General features: G+C 41.7%; 1 protein-coding gene across 12 annotated transcripts in view; it reads left to right on the forward strand.

Moving 5' to 3' along the window:
- The window catches only part of TNIK (TRAF2 and NCK interacting kinase), a 787085-nt gene that overhangs the window by 463911 nt on the left and 305087 nt on the right, over window positions 1–18087 (forward strand). For all 12 annotated transcript variants that reach the window (XM_085635448.1, XM_085635452.1, XM_085635449.1 and 9 more), the window contains exon 6: window positions 7386–7476. In XM_085635448.1, the coding sequence (XP_085491574.1) occupies window positions 7386–7476 (91 nt within the window). The remainder of the gene's footprint in view (window positions 1–7385; window positions 7477–18087) is intronic.

Consider the following 18087-nt stretch of genomic DNA (forward strand, 5'->3'; position numbering starts at 1 on the left):
TTAACTCAAGGTTCGCCACTCTATCCAATGCACCGAGATAGCATAAGAGAAAGGAAAAAAAAATGGAATTCCTAGGGAATTCTTTGCACATCTGCAACAGTTAGAAATTCTTACATTTCACAGGTGTAAAACTTAAAAGTTAGCTAACTATTTATGAACTTGGCCTTCAAAACATACCTAAGTGTAAACTCTGTATGACTAGTTTTCGATAAAGGTTGCACCATATTTTTAGGTTCCATGGTGGTTGAAGACACATACAATAAATTATTATCTATTCAAAATATATTCAGAGTCACGCATAAAAGTTAACAATTGTAGGCTTCAAATAGAACCAGTATACTATGTTACAAGAAAAATCGTTTTAGGTGCCTTACTTCATTTGGGAATGGACCAAGAACTACAACTCCCACAAAGCATTAAAATGGTAAATAAACCCCAGAAGGCCAGCAATGTGTCCACGGTCACATGGCGCCGTCTGATAACCTTACTAAATGGATTTTATAGTTGTGTGTGCAATTCCAGGGTGCATTTGAAAACTCGGTTCATTTAGTAAATTCTTCATGTTATTACATTTTAATTGTGTACATGTGTTTATACAGTGCAGAAATACTGAGAAAAGCATGACCGTGTCTCTTGAAGATGGTGATCCATTTCAAAACTCGTGCAATCGTTATTAAATCAGTAAACCTACCAAACTAAACATTTAGGTTTGGGAAACCTAAATAATGGTGTGTAGAAATCTTGCTGACCACATCATGTCAACTAACTAATTAAACTATGTTCAATAGATCTAAGCAGTTTAAAGGTAATTCCTAAATGCTCTGCAATAGACGGCATTTCATCCTTTTGTGAACTGTGCCTTTTGGCATATGTGGACGGACACCCAATAAATAATGTATACAGAGTGGCACTGGATAGAAATGTTAAGGGTTATTTAGAGTGGGACTCTGCACAGGTTTAAATTCACTGGCAAAGTTTTGCCAAGTTATATATTTTCACCTAACACGGAATTTTGTGAAATTGCCCACTTTGCCTTCGACCCAGCAAAGATTGTGTCTGCATTGTAAGACACATTAGAGAGATCCTTTTCATTCGAATTCCACTCATACAAGTTGCAAAAAGTAGAATGAAGAAAATTCTCTCTGCAAATTCAACTTTTTGTATCTTTTCTATGCTCAGTGGAACATTGCAGCAGAAGGACACCTTTTTCTGCAAAGTATATCTTACACAGAGCTACTTTGTGTTACATAAAGATCTGTTAGACATACCCAGCGGCGGCTGGTACAGAATGGGGGTGGCGGGAGGACTGGTGAGGATTTGTTTGGGGGGAGGTGAAAGAAAACCAAATCTACTTACCTCCTCTGCAGGGTGTCATCTCTTCTCCGGCGTCATCTTTCCTCCGGTAGTAGGAAGCAACCACGCTCCCCTAAGCCAATCACAACACTGCTGTCACCATGACAGCACCGTCATGATTGCATTGGCGGCCTGCATGGATCTGGGGTGGTCGGGCTAGGGGGTAAGGAGGTATAATAAAAAAGAAAGAAAAATTCACTTACCCCCTCGCCGCTCTGTCCCACGTCAGCTCTCGTCTGCCGAAAAGGAAGCAGTCAGCCTCCCCTGAGCCAATCACAATGCGATAATGTAGCGTTGTGATTGGCTCTCCTAAACCAATCACAACGCTGCAATGCAGCACTGTGATTGATCTGAGCGTCGTGGTTCGGCGCTCGGACGGGGACTGGAGGCGTGGGCATGTTCTCCATTCAGGCTGTAATGCAGCTTGCATGGAGAACATGCTAAAGTGTGCATGACTGTTTGGACAGCACGAGAGGGCGAGTCAAAGCATCATGCACACTTTATTGTGCTCCCAACTCCTCCCCTGCACTGTCAGCAGAGCAGCCCCGCCCTCGTGCTGCAGGGAAGAATAAAATGATAATAGCATTGCGTTATTATCATTTTATTTTTCCTTTTACTGCTGCACAGCAGCATTGGGCGACGCTCCTCCGCCTTAGCGGAGGAGCCACCACTGCATGATTGGTCTGAGCACTGTGGTTCGGCGCTCAGTCAGTGGGAACCAGGGTGTGCTCTCAACCCAAGCTATGCGTTATAGCACGGTGGAAAACATGCTAAGTGCGCATGACTGTTTGCTGGACCCAATACAGTGCATGACCCACTCCTCCCCTTGCTGACTGTGAGACAGCCCTGCCCGCACCACCTCATAAAACTGCTCCAGTGAGGAAAAATAAAATGATATTAACATGTTATCATTTTATTTTTGCTTTTTTCCACTGCTGAAAACCAATGGGTCGATGCTTCTCCCCCTTAGTGGAGGAGCCGCCACTGTACATACATTGATGCAAAATTTAGGATTTTTACAATGAGTTTGCAAATCTAAAACTTCACAAACCTTTCAAAGTTTCAACATTTCCAGAAGATCATCGTGAAGCTACCAAATCAAAAGGCTCACAACTTCATACATTACTAATTTAGAGAAACATTTTAAATCTCTTGCCAAAAATGTTAATCTATGTAACATTTTTCAGGTGTAAATATTTTATATTCCTATAGTTAAAAGTGCACCCAGCCTTGTTCGATTTGCTGCCTTTCGGAGAGGCTGTTCTCCTTGTCTTCTGCTATCCCTGCTTCGTGGAAAGGAAAACTCTGCAGTCATTGTGATCCCGATAAAGCTTCAGAGGAGCGTTTCAATAACCTTCAACCAAAGCAGATTTACTATGCATCCCAGTCTCCCTCCAACCTCTGCATTGTCCATAAAACACAGGCGTCAAAGTGCTCGAGCCTATCAGCTTCTGCTCAAGCATGAGCTGCTTGTGATGGATTTGAGCTGTGCAGGTCTCAAGGTGATGCAGGCAATTTACCCAAAGTGAATGACCCATTAGCACTCTGGAGTCTCTAAAAGCAGCTTTGACTGTTGTATTAACCTACTGTGCTTATTCTGTTCAGTAGACTGCTCAGTAAATATGAATATCCTTGTTTTGGTTAGGTGCACATCTCCATTACAATAAAGGCAAGCTTTGTTAATATATATAATGGATGTTCTGTAAGCATCTATATAAGGAGGGAAAACTTAAGTACTCACGAGCGCCCAGTAGCTGCCCCGTTAAGTCTACCACTGGCTAGGGGTACATATACCAAAGTCATTGTGAACTCTGTGTCTGAGTTTATGAGGATTAGAAGCTTGATAGTGTCCCACTTAGCAATGGGGAAATGTTCATTCAGGTCTCATTTTCCCTGGTAATTTCTCTTTGCTCTCATAGATTTCAGTAAGTTTTAGTATTGAGGTGAAATGCACAGGATCCGCATATTTACCGCCGATCTTGCACTGCCAGTGAAGCCGCTATTACTGGCCCCATTAGGTACCGGGGCACTTGGAATTGCCCCTAAGTAGGAAAGGGCTAGACTTAAAAAGAAAGTGTACTAATTAGCACTCTTGATGTTTAACGATCTCATGAAATGGCATTACATGACCATTGCCCCTTAGCTTGAACAGAAGTGACATTGCAGGAAGCAATATGAAAAATGCCTTGACTAGTCTCAACTATGCGGTCTCCAGGGAGAGAAGTAGGTTACTGTACCAGAGGCGGCTTTGACGAAAGTGTGACTACAAGCCCTTCTACCCCTGGCTTTGACCATGATGCAGTAATATAGTATCTACAGAAACACGGACTAATCACTAGAACCATATGTATACAGTGCGCATTAGGTGTGCATGGTTTGTGTCCTTATTACAGGATTCACTAGGAGTGGTACACGCGAGGCTGGACCCCGTGGAGTCCTGATGAAGAGCTATTAGGGGAACAGCCCGAAACATAAAACACATTACTGAGACAACCAGACTCATTAATGGTCAGGTTCCTTCTCAGTTAATGACCCCTCTTTTTTAACCATACCAACTAGGGGCGGGAATAAAAGAGTGACCAACTACTTAAGTAATTTTAGATTTTCTTTCCCTTCCCACTCCACATCACTGCACTACACATATTCTACAATAAAGAGTGCTCCAACGTAATTAGCAAGTCGTAGCACGCCCCAATCCATACAGGATTGAGAGGAACCCCAATGATGAACTCTGGTGGGTGAGGGGTCTCTAGAAAAAAAGTATTTTTTCTAGACATGGCATTACAACAAATTCTTGCTGTATCCTATCTAATTCCCTAAGGGCAGGTTTTCTTCGATATACTCTATTTTTGCTTAGCTACTTAACTAGTCTCAAACCTGGTCCCTACTTCTTCCAACTCTAAAAGGTTGAGGGCTGCGCTGTGCCAGATCCTCAGCGTTACTTTGTCTATATGCCTGTTTTCAAAACTTTGAACAGTGTGATCATTTCCTCTAGACTGAAACATTCCTTACAGTATCTTTGATTCAGTAGATTTCATCTTAGTTCTTCACTGCCATCAGGTGCAAAGCTTTGACGCATAGGGTGTCAATGCAATATGAGGTGGTCTACCTATGGAAACCACATAGCCCCTATAAGCAGAAAATTTGCCACCTTGACAAAGAGGGAGGGGGAAAAATACACTTCAGCCAGGACAGGGAAATATTTACATCTACACCATACTACTTACTGATTTGATGAACGAAGCTATTTCATGTACCTTTGCCTTTTAATAAATGAATTATTAAACCTACCATATAGCAAAATGTAGACCTGAATGAACTCTGTAACACATGGGCAATTTAATCAGGTTTAAGGACTTCATATGGGTAAGTACACAACGCATCTATGTATGTCCGCTACAACGAAGGAGAAGCTAAGTGCATAAGGTTTCTTTTGCATGAAGAGGGGTTAATGATTACTGCTCATGATAATTCCCTGAATAGTGAGGCTTCCACTGTGGACTCTTTCCTTGATAACACTTATAAAAATTAAGACCTTCTAAAAGATATTTTTAGATATGTAATGCTATTTTTTTATATACGGCCCAAGATTGACTAGTCAAATGCAGGATGGAGGTCTTCAGAAATACACCTTACAAGTCATTGCCAATAACGGTGTCCTTATCTGGTCTTCTCTGTCCAATTGGCCATGACTGAAAGTCTAAGGCTCAGTCACTTTCCATAGTAACATGTAAAGACCTTACTAGGGAACTGATTGGATCACCATGATTTGGGGCGTGACCGCCTAGCTGTGGATGTCAAGAACACTTAAAAAACGCAGAACAAGTTAGTGAAAGTGGGAAGGAGCACTTGTGCTGTTAGTAGTATTAAGATCACAGATTAGGAATCAAGTGTAATGGACAGGTGAGAGGATATGGCAACTGCATAAAAAAATCATTCGAGTTGGTAGGAAGAATGAGGATCCAATTAGCCTGGGATGATTTTGATTGATTAGCTGCATTTAAGTAAAGTATGTCCAAGAGCAGGAAACTGAAAATGGGAGGCAAACGCCAAGAAAAGAGGAGGGTCCAATAAACTTTAGGCACGGGAAGTAAACAGGACTGTAAACTGAGTGCTCGCAGAGAGCACTGAAATGTTCCTAAGCTCATGACTCGGGAGTCAGTGCTTGTGCAAACCAAAATTAAGCCAATCGAATTAAAGAATTCTGGCAAAGCAATACCTTGGAAAAACTATAGTAAGTAAAACCATGGTCGTGCAGTCTTGCCAACATGTCCACCTAGTCTAGATGTTAGCCTCTTTTACCTGGCGCAAACAATGGCAGTGAAGCATGTGCATGCCAAAGAGGCACAAGATTCTCCCTTCAACCATCAGAAACACCACAATCTCTTCCTTTACCTCTCAGTTATTACTTATAAGATCCTGCAGCTCATAGATATTTGTATCGGACATGAGCGGATGCTACCGGACGGGATGGTGAGGCAGGTAAGGCAGGGGGGAACAAAAAAAACACAAACAAAAAAAAGCACTTACCTGGGTACGGCCGGCCGCCGCCTCTCCTACGCCTTCTTCATTGTCTTCCTGTCTCGAGTCTCGGCAGCAGGAAGCACTTGGACTCCCAGGCTCCTCTGAGCCAATCATGACGCTGCTTTCACCATGACAGTAGCGTCGTGATTTGTCTGAGTGCCATGGTCCGGCACTCAGGCGAGGACTGGGAGCCTGTGTATGTTCTCCACCCAGACTGTACAATACAGCCAGTGCAGAACATGGAAAGTGTGCATGACTGTTTGGCTGGCCCAAGGCGGCCAGCCAAACAGTCATGCACACTTAGAGTACCACTACTCCTCCTCCTGCTCTGGCCAGCCCCATCCCACCCTGCATGATACTGAGCCATCGCAGTAGGAAAAATAAAATGATACTAACGTTGCGTTATCATTTTATTTTTCCTTTTGAACTGCTTGAAGAACAGGGGGCGACTCTCCTCCGCCTTACCGGAGGAACCGCCACTGGTAGGGGACTGAAAGAGGTAATGTGCTGCGAACGGGATTTGATGGGCCTATTGGAGGTGTCCTGGTGAAATTTTCAAATAGACAGGGCTGTCACAAAAAGGTTAATTTTAAGATCAGAGCATTTTTAAAGTGTTGTTATGATCTAATGAAAACCCTTGCTAGGGCATTAACTGCTGGTATTCTTTGCCCTTAATTTAATCCAATTAATTTGCCTATTATGTTTGTTTTTGATACCATGGTTTGCTTTTCACAAAAACGAATTGATAAGCAATGGCAGACATTTATACTTCTCGAAGAGTATGTCTACTTATATTTCGTTTTTCCCGCTGTGACTAAGTGCATGTTTTTTCATTGGGGCCCAGAACATGTTTTATTTGTTTGCTGAGTTTTTTTGAGGTTTGTAATAACATGAAATTAAAAATAACTACTAGGTTCTGAACCCTTTTACTGGGGAAGAAAATAGATTGTAGGCCTTGTGAAGTGCAATAAATGAATGTGTTGGCTGTTAAATTTTTCTACGTTTGCCCATTTTGGCATAGGCTCCACTTGTTGAAGGATATGAAAGAGTTACTCTGTGGTGTATGTTTGGGTAGAGAGTCCCTCATCTGCTCTGAAGTGGAAGTGCGTGTCAACCATATACACCTCTCCACCTTAGAAGATTAGTTGTTGGTATTGCTACAAAATTGACTAGGATGGGTGCCTTGCATTGAAAAACTCTTGTCTTCACCTTTACAGAAATGGTAACAATTCAAAGTGGGAGAGTCCTAATTATTATTAGAACTTTAACAACCAAAAAAGTGTCCTGTCTTGTGCTCAGGAGCTAGGCATTCACTCTTGGATATGGGGGCCTCTCTGTAGTCAAAGGGAAAGAAACTGTTCATAAAGAATTCATTATTTTGTAGCAAACAATTGTGGTCCCAATTGATGTAATTCCCCCCCCCCCCCCCCCCAAAAAAAAAGAGAATGATTCATTGAAAAGTAGTGTACGATTTACTGACTGTTTTTCTATTTCATTACCATCTCCAGGGTTTGAGTCACCTTCACCAGCATAAAGTGATTCATCGAGACATTAAGGGGCAGAATGTGTTGCTGACAGAAAATGCAGAAGTGAAACTAGGTAAGAACCACTCAGAATTGTAATTAAAATTGATGGATGGCGTCAGCCATGACGTGTACCACCACTGAGGTCATCCTCTGATCTAATGTGTGGCTTTTCTCAAACTCACATAAAATATGCAACTTTGACAGGAAAATGGAATATCTTTATGCAGTCTGACAAGGGCGCGCACACAAATATATATATGTGTGTGTGTGTATATCTATCTATCATGTGATCAAGACCGCACGACGGCGATCAAAACGCGTCAAGGACGTAAGGCGGATGTCTTTTGTATTGATTGATTTGCAAATGACACCTGAATAAAAGTTGAAGGTTGGAAAACATCCTACCTGCGTTGAGAGGTCTGTTCCTGCTATGTGGAAGCAGCAATCTGATTTTGGCCAGGACGGTACGATATATATATATATATATATATATATATATATATATATATATATATATATATATATATATATATATATATATATATATATATATATATATATATATATATATATATATTGTATATATATGTATATCCACACACTTCCCCATATATCTTTACTCTCTGTTACTTTAAATCTCCAACCCTTGCAGGGCGGCCTCGGCATGTAGGAACGGACACCTGCTAACATCAATGACAGGCTGCACTTATTCAAAGCTCATAAATAGAAGCCAAAATGAGTTGGATCTGTTGCATTATCAACAAATAAAGCATATTCTTAAACACAGACATTGGGCGTATGGCATTTATGCTGCCGGTGGTGGAGCAGCGTGTGACTGATATAATGTGTATATATATATATTACCTACCGCCAGTAGGTAGTTTTATTTAGGATCTAGTTTCCATAGGAAGAATTTTTTTTTCATTTGCCAATAACTTTGGCCTTGTCAGACGAATCCTGCCAAAATGTTAAAATATAGTTTGCCGCTCACTTAAGCTGCTGTCTAGAAAGTTTTGGGGTGATACGTCAAGCGGAGGCCTAAAAAAAAGGGGGGGGTCCCAAAATGCGTTTTCACCATGTTAATTTCCATAGTAACTTTAGACACGGCTACAGCCTGAACTGCTGAACGGAATTACACCAAAATTGGCAGAAAGGTAGCATTTGGTCCAGAAAGCGACCTTTTTTTTTAAAATGATGTAAATCGGTTTAGTAGTTGCTGAGGTATTTAAATACTTTTCTAGGTGTATATATATATTGGGACACGAAGGATTTGTGACCCCTTCCGATCTCTTGCTTAGATCTGATTGGCTGCCAACACTTCAAACCAGGAAGTGTTGGCAGCCATCTTATTACTCAGGTGAACCGAGTCACAGCAAAAACATGTACAAAAATACAAAGAAAAGGGGGCAGGGTACAAATACCCTGGCCCCCTCTGGCTATTGGCAGGGCTCAAAAACAATTTTTTTTTACATTTTCGGGGGGAATCTCGTTGGATCCGTGAATCTGCCGAAAATAAATGAAAAAAACAAACAAAGTGCGGCTCCCGCAATCTGTTAATTATCGGCCCCCGGGTAGGCCAGGTCCCAGGGGCATTATGCAAAAATGGATGGAGGGGCGCATGGGCTCCCCTTCCTGCGGTTTATTATGCGTCAGGCCCACCACCTCCATGGGGCTTCTTTAAACATTATTGCGGGGGAAGCCCCTGGGGACCACCACCTCCCTAGGGCTTATTTTTTTTTTATAAATAAGGGGCCTCTCGGACCCCTTCATCCCTGGGGACCGCCACCTCCCCGGGGCTTTCTGCTAAATCAATGCAGTGGGCCAAATGGACTCCCCCCACCCTGCAGCCCCGGGGGCTGCCACTTTCACAGGGCTATAATTTGAAAAATTGTGGTCTGGCCGTGCAGACCCCCTGCAGCCCCGGGGACCACCTACTCCCGGGGCTTTTTTTTTTTTACATTGAGTGCAAGATGGAGTGCACCCCCCGGGGCAAAATTAGGAAAGGTGGGGGCCGCACGGCCCCCCTCCTGGAGCCATAGATGGCCCTGGGGATCACCTCCCCCACAGGGCTAGCATTACCGGTCCTTCCAAGCCATAGCAAACGCTGCTCCTGTTTTCAGCAAGCTTGCTGAAAGCGGAGCCGAATTGCTTTTGGACAAAGGGAGCTGCATGTAAAGCAGCTCCCTCTGAGCGAAAGCAATGCCGACTCCCGCAAAACATGCGGAGCTAGCAGGGACAGTGCAGCCCCCAACTAAGTGTCTGGGTGCCCTGGGTGGGACCAAGGCTCCCACTAAAGAGCCCAGACCCCAGGGGATAAGGTCCCTGAGGACCCCTCCCTTTTACTTTAAAAAAAAAAAAATGTCCGGGCCCCGGCGGATGGGGTCACCGGGGCCGAAATTGCGGCCCCCCCTCCCTGAATGAATAAAAAAAAGACCAAGTTGCGGGAGGCCCACCCCCTTTCTCCACCACTCTGCAAAAGCGTCTCCTGGTGCACTTCTGGTTGGGAGATGAAGTCCCCTTGGATGCTGAGGGTCCTTGGGGCCAACAAGCCCTCCTGTTACCTCCAGTAGCTCCCATAGAGCATGATTGCTGAGAGGACTTCGGAGGCCATGCCTCCTTTCTCAACCACTCTGCAAACGCGCCTCCTGGTGAACTGCTGGTTGGGGGATTAAGTCCCCTTGGCTCTAGAGGGTCCTTGTGGACGATCAAGCCCTCCTGTTACCTAATGCAAGTCCCATACAGTGGATTTGCCGAGAGGTGTTCATAGACCATGCCCCCTTTCACCACCAGACTGCAAATGAACCTCCTGGCACACTGCTGGTTGGGGGATGATATCCTTTTGGATGCTGAGGGTTCTTGTAAGCCCAGAAGAGCTACTGGTACCTCCAGTTAGTCTGACACAGCAGGATTCCTGTGAGCTAGTTGGAGGCCCCTCCCCCTTTTTTTACCACTTTGCAAACATGACTATTAGTTAAAAAAAAAAATAGAAATTCACTTAAAAAACAAAGGCTACAGGGAAGTTATAGTTAGGCAATAGAATAAAAAAAAAACTTAGAAATTCACTGACAAATATTTACAGGGACATTATAGTTAGGCTCAGATTTTACTCATAGAAAACAAGTGAAATTCAGCAGTTCTAGTTACCTGAGCTAACTATAACATATGCCTCTGCAATGCACTACCTATGACCTCACATATTACATCACTCATGACATCGTCAGTGACATCACTGATGCCAACTCAAATGACATCACTGATTTAATCACCCATTCACTCACTTGTACAGCCATTCACTTACCCATACAGCCACTCATACAACCAGTCACTCACCCATACAGCTACTCACATAGCCATACAGCTACTTATACACCCAACACTTATTTACCTACAAGGTCACTCACTCACCTATACAAACATTCACACACTCACTCACCCACACAACCACTTACATACCCATTAACACATCCATGCAATTACTCATACAGCCGCTCACTCACCCATACAGCCACTTACACACTCACTCATTTAACCATTCAGACACCCACTCTCTTACCTATAATCACTACACACCTACTTACCCACCCATAGAGCCACTCACACTGACCCATACAGCTGCTTACACACAGAGTCACTCACTCATACAACGATTCAGACACTCACTCACCAATACAGCCACTCAGACAGCATCTCACTCACCCACACCGCTACACACACACACCCACTAATACACCCATACAGCCACTTACGCATCCATACATGCAAGTCTACAATCACACCGCCACTTACATAATATATGTTAGAAGTAGTATCACTGAGTAGTAGTGCACCCAGATTACTAATTTATCTTTTGTAGTAGGTTAGTATATATGTTTAACACTCACAAACAGTTAAAAACACAGAACAGCAAATACCTGGTTCTTACTATGCTTCAATTTGCTTCTTACCCCCAATTTTGCTTTCTTCAAGCGTTCATAGTAGGTGTTGGGGGGGTTGTAGTGATACCTCTATGAATGACTCACAGGGTTAGCTTTTTTATATGAGCTTGGTTGACTAAAACATATCTGTTCACAAACAAAGCAATACATTAACACCTGCTGGAGTGTTGACAATGTTGTATTATGAACTTTCAATATCAGTGTAATCCACCGTGGCTTTTTTCCTTTGCTGACTTTGTGAATTGCCTCTTTCTGAAGTACAACAAGTTTAACATTTTGACTTTTCCCAAAATGGTGTTATTGGTTATTTCCACAAAAGAATGAGTTTTCCCTTTCCTGACGATTAGCATGTATGTTTTTTTAACAATATGCTTTATGTGGTCCTTGGCGTAAAGGACAATTTTGTACAATCTCATAAGCTTTTAGTAGATGGCTTTGATGTGAAGATGTTTATCTTCTGAGTGTGTCTGATCACCAAGGATTGGTCTGATGTCTATTCACATTTTAATAGTTCCTGGCTCCCGGTGATCACTTGGAGACTAAGAGTCAAATTAGTTGTCCAGAGGTACAGGTGAGCAACAGACTGACTACCCCAATTAGCTCTAACCCCAAATCTTAAATCTTTTACATCCTCATCTTAAGCTTATCTGGCTGCTTATCTTCAGCCCTATTCACTTGTGTTCCATGCCAACTGTATACCTCTTACATGCCCTTCTGTCCAGCCTTAGTTTCACACTTTGCTTTCTCTGCCCTCTTTCTCACTCCTGATGCCCTACATGTCGTTAATCGAACAGCTCTGATAAGGTGTGTTTCACCGTGTCTTGGAACTCTTAGCTCTTACACGTCATATGAAAGTTAGGCTCCACTGCTGCACATGATCTCCACTCCATGACTTGCTCATACCTGGATATATTTGTCTGTTTTCCCATGAAAGCATATGTTAGTTTGATGAACCCTCCCACACCTTATTGGTGCAACTTCCACCCTGCACTGTAAAGCCACTATGGAGCAGTTTCAATGAGAAGAGCAGGGTTCTCCAATGTCGTTCCTGGAGGGCCGGATCCATGCCAGATGTTTAAGATAGCTACATTTATCTAGATGTGGATATGCTAAAAATCTGACATGGATTCGGCCCTTCAGGACCGACATTTGAGAGCCCTGGAGTAGAGCTGAAAGCCACTGTGTATTCTGCAAGCTTTCCAATGAAGTTTTCCCCAAAAAGTCTATTTATACCATCTTCACAGCAAACAACAACAAATAGAAGAGTTTCTAACATAGTCGTTATAAGTAAATTACGAACTATGTGGGAGCATGGAAATTCAACTGCGTTCAACATAGCAGATTTTTTTTTAACCAATTACTTTTATGTTCAATAAGAAATTAGAAGGGACTCTATCAAGATCAGCCTGCAAATCTAGTAAATGGGTTTGAGGGTAACTGCACCTACACTAGTGTAGGCACTAATCGACTTCGAATATTAGGCAGTATTTAACCAAGTAGGAAAGCTGAGTAGGTTCCAAGGGAGCTTTCCAGAAAGACAAAGTGACAAGTGGTGATAGATGCTGCTGTGTGCTTTCCTCTGACAGCATGCGTGAAATTGTATGGGTGCAGTGTCCAAGCCAGTTATCTGTGTGATACCAAACAAGTGAGAAACTGAGATGCTCCGAGATGCAGGACTAGTATAGCTGAGCTGAGCATGAGAGCAAAACTAGGTCCTAATGAGCACAAGTACAAGTGCTACAAAGGAACATCGCATAGACACTGAAGGTGAATAACACACTTGTGAAGAAAGGGAGATCAATTGAAGTAGAAAGAAGTTTATTTAAGATAGATAACAGCAACCCCCAACAGCTGCCACCTAACACACAGCTGTCCTGTCTCCGTAACTCCACAGACTGGCCTCACGTAGTAGAACTCCTGTTGCCAAGCTACAGCTGCTGGGCGACCATTTGGTGACATCACCAAATAGGAATACATAAGATCACAACATATCCTCTTTCCATAACAATTAATAACACTAAAAACCTAAATTCAAAAACGAATATAATCTCGTAATTTCTCAGGAGTAGTTGTCCTCCTTGTGCTATGCCTTGAGCTTCTATAAGTTTTATCACAGTAATTGTTGTGTTTGTTCTCTACACCACCTCTGGGGTTAGATGCAGTTGTGCCTCCAGGTGCTGAACACACACTCCCTTCCACTTTGTTCCCTTTCAACCATTCACAAACCTCCGTCTCATTGCATTTGGTTACCCGATTAACATTCCACCACTTGCCATCTGAGGGTTTCAGAAAAACCCCATTGACTACCAGAACCTTTTTTGGATCGGATAATTTAGAATTTCCCTTTCCATGAAAAGAATCAGATTTTACTCTCACATACATACCCACACAAAATAATCTTGGTTTCTTGAACAGATTATCATTATGTTTCCATACATAGGAGTCTTGATATTTCTCAATTTTTGTTCTAACTTCACGCTCATTTATTACCCTCCTGCCACCTCTACCCACCCGTTACAGAATGAGGTGTTATCCTGTAATTCCATAACATGTTTTTTAAATCACTCTTCCAACACCCGTGGTTTTGGAAAGTCATCTGGATACATTCACCAATCACACGATTAAAACGTTCAATTAAACCGTTTCCCCTGGGATGATAGACAGGAGTTTTAGAGTGTCTTATACCCCATCTTTTGAGAAACTCAAAAAACTCACCAGATGTAAATTGTGAACCATTATCTGTGAGAATCTCCGCAGGGCAACCTTCCCTTCGATATATCTCTTCACAAAATTCAATTATATTAGTGGCTTTAACTTCTCTGACATGTTACTTCCGGCCATTTAGAAAAATAATCCATCAATACAATAGCATATCTGTTACCAATTCCCAATATTTCAAATGGACCGCAAATATCCATTGCTAGTCTTTCCGATGCACGTTCCGGCCACTTAGAATGGTGGATGGGACTTTCTTGTACTGTATGAGTTTTATCACTACGTGAACACGCCACACAATCTCTTACAAATCTTTCAATTTGTCTATCCATTCCTGGCCACCAGAAATCATTCCTTGCTTTCCTTATCATTGCAGTCATTCCACCATGCCCTTCATGTAATAGATCAATCAACTTTGGTCTAAGGGAACTGGGAACTACCAACTTGTCACTCCTCCTCAGTATACAATTCACGACCGCTAATTCACTCCAAACTTCCTTGTACTGTAACAAATTCTCTTGAAGTTTCCACCCTTCAATACTGGGTAAGCATTCAATTAGTTTTTTCATGAGAATATCTTCTAACATGGCTTCTCTCCATTCATCTTCGCTGATAGCTTGACACACATCTGATAATTTAACAACAACCCAATCATCCATCTCATGATCAATTTCATCGTTGTCTGGTTTGTTCACAGGAAGACGTGATAAACAATCAGCATTAATGTTCCTTACACCAGGAACATACTTCAAACTAAAATTAAATTCCTGTAAACGATAAATCCATTTTGCTATGCGGGGAGAAGCTTTTCCTGCACCAGATGTGGAAAACAAATCGATTAATGGTTGATGATCTGTGTGCAATTCGAAACTTGTTCCCCAAACAAAGTTCCGAAAATGTTGTACCCCCCACCAACACGCTAATGCTTCCTTCTCTATTGCGGAATAAGTGCTTTCCGCAACCTTCAGTGTGCGTGACGCGAAAGCTATCGCCCGCTCCTTGCCATTAAACATTTGCATTAAAACCGCTCCAATTCCATAACCACTAGCGTCTGTCACTATTATACTCTTGTCATTAGAATTAAAAGGCTTTAAGGCAATAGCATTTGTGACTGCTTTTTTGACTTCTTCAAATGTCCGCTGACAATTTTCAGACCACTCAAAACTTATTCTTTTCTTCATAAGTTCTCGCAAAGGAGAGACATATGTAGAAAAGTTGTGAATAAATCTTGAGTAATACTCTGCTAACCCTAGAAATGATCTTAGTTGATCTTTGTCACATGGAACAGGGGAATTTTCTAGGTCTTCAACAAGTTTAAATTTAGGTTTGACTCCCTCTGGTGACAACGTGTGACCAAGATATTCTACTTCCGTTTTACAAAATTTGCACTTCTGTAGACTTATAGTTAATCCTGCTTGTTCTAATTTGCTTAATACATTCTCTAAGATTTTGTCGTGATCACATTTATTTCCACTCCAAACCAATATATCATCCTGAAAGACTAATACGTTTGGATTGTCACCTAGTATGTTTTGCATGACCCTTTGAAATACTGCTGATGCCGAAGCTAATCCGAACGGCATGCGCACAAATTGAAATGCTCCTTCCGGTGTAATGAAGGATGTTAGATGCTTGGACTCAGATTGCAACAATATTTGATGGTATGCACTCGACAAATCCAATGTGGAGAAAATGTTACCATTTTCAATAGTTGATAGCATTTCGTTTGTGTGGTAAAGGGTGACGATCTACCCATATGCACTGATTTTGATCTCTTAAGTCCACACACATGCGGATACTGCTATTGGGTTTGCGTGCGATAACAATTGGACTTGACCAATCTGAGGCTTCAATAGGTTTGATGATCCCTTCTTTACATAACCTGTTCAGCTCCTCTTTAAGAGGACCTCTTAGAGCCAATGGAACATTCCTTACCTTATGTACTCTAGGAATGGTTCCCTCTTTCAGAATAATACGATGTCTAAATTTTTTCAAGCACCCTAATTCTTTTTTAAATAAATTTGGGAATTTAGATTTCCAAACTTCGGTATCAAATGATTCAGTTAACAAAACTTGGGCCGGATGGTTGGGATTTAGAATAATATCTAACTTTTTCTGCTCCCTCCACCCTAATAAGGATTTTCCTTTCTCTACAACGTATATTTTGGCTTCTGTTTCCCTGTCCTGAAATTTGATTTTAGAAGAAAAATATCCTAAAACTGGTAACCTCTGACCACAATATCCTACTGGATTAACATCAGTAGGTGATAGTGTTTTGGAACCTAACTTTTCCCAAACTTGCTTGTCGATCAAAGTAAAAGGGGAACATGAATCTGCCCATATAGGAATCTTTGTGTTATCTATTGTGAGGTTACATTTTGGTGGAATGTAACTGTCATCACTTTTTGCGTTAACTTCATCTATAACATATATTTCTACCTCACTTTCTTCTGAACTTTCAGCGGAAATATCTCTAATTACATTCACCTTTGTATTAGGTTGAACAATATTAGACGCTTTACATACTCTAGAAAAATTGCCTATTTTCCTACATTTATAACATCTAGTCTTCGCAGCCGGACAATGAATGGCATCCGCAGAATGTCTGTTGCTTCCACACCTATAACATACTTTATTTGAATAAAAAGGTTGTTTCTTTTTGTCATTTTTGTTCTCAAGACTTTTGCTACTTTTGTTTCCTGCAACTACTTAACAAACCTTCGAGTCATTTGATTCACTTTGTGTGGGACTGGAATTTGTTAATTCTTTAACATATTGTGATGTGTTTTCAATGTGTTTTGAAATTTGTATAGCTTTGTCCAAAGTGGGATCCGTTAAGTCTAATAGTTTTTCTTGAATCTATTTGTTGCACGTAGCATTGATTAATTGGTCTCTTATAATCTCGTCACGTAAATCTTTAAATTTACAAGAAATGGCTAATTTTCTTAGTGCGGCTACATATTATTCAATTTTTTCTCCTTGTGCCTGTTTACGTGAAAAAAAATGATGTCTTTCAACCACAATGTACAATTTTTTTCTGTAATTTTCCTCTAACATAGCTATAGCAATTTCATAGACGTCTTCATCTTCTTCATCATCACAGTTAACATTGCCTCTTTCAATAGACAATGGTTTAGGAAGCGTTTTTAGAACATTCCTCCCTTCGACCCCAAGATGATGCTTTAAAATTGCTAATTTCCTGCTAGCCACATAAACTTCTGCGCCAATAGCTTCCAGATACGTGATGAAGGATTCCTTCCAATCCTCCCAAACCATACAAGGTGCACCAGGTTCTTGTAGAAAGGTAGGGGGAGGCACAATAGTTTGATTTGCCATGTTGCTGGTTCACTATATAAAGTCAGAAGAGTAACTAACTGTAGTTGTCTAAATATAGTGAATTATTTTCTATTTTACTTTTTTGCTTCAATTTCAAAGAATAATGCTTGGATAAGAGGCTCACCTTCTCTGTCTTCGTTTCCTTGAGAAATCCGCTATCATAGCGTTTTCCTTTCTGCAATACGCGTTGTTCCGATGATTTGGTAACTAGGTAACACCCAAAATGGCGGCACGCACAACGTGACCTTATGCAAGGTCACGTTTCGTTCGCGCACTACACGCATGCGTGTTGGGTGATGCACAATGCCGTTCTAGGAAAACTTCGTGAAGAAACCGAAATGGTCGCATGTCCTACCAACCGACAACCGATGTTCCACAACGCGCAATCAACGGTAACTCTGAGACGATGTTTACTTACAAAGTTCTCCTAACTTCAGATGCAAAATTTGTACTGTTGTCGTTCAATTGCTTCCCCTTATGAGTTAGTGGACCATCCTCAACAAAATAGAAGTCGCGTAGATCACACGACGACACCGACAATAACATCAAAACGTGTGTCCCTCGCCTTGTGCGCGAATGCTGTCCAACTCCAATTGTTTCCTCCTTCACTGGTACACACTTAGAAGTAGCTTCGGCAAAAGTGCACCGGCAGACCAAGTCTCACGTAAATTTTATAAAACAGTTTCAAGGCAGTCATC

Source organism: Triturus cristatus, chromosome 11 (assembly GCF_964204655.1).
Source record: "Triturus cristatus chromosome 11, aTriCri1.1, whole genome shotgun sequence".
Classification (NCBI taxonomy): Eukaryota; Metazoa; Chordata; class Amphibia; order Caudata; family Salamandridae; genus Triturus; species Triturus cristatus.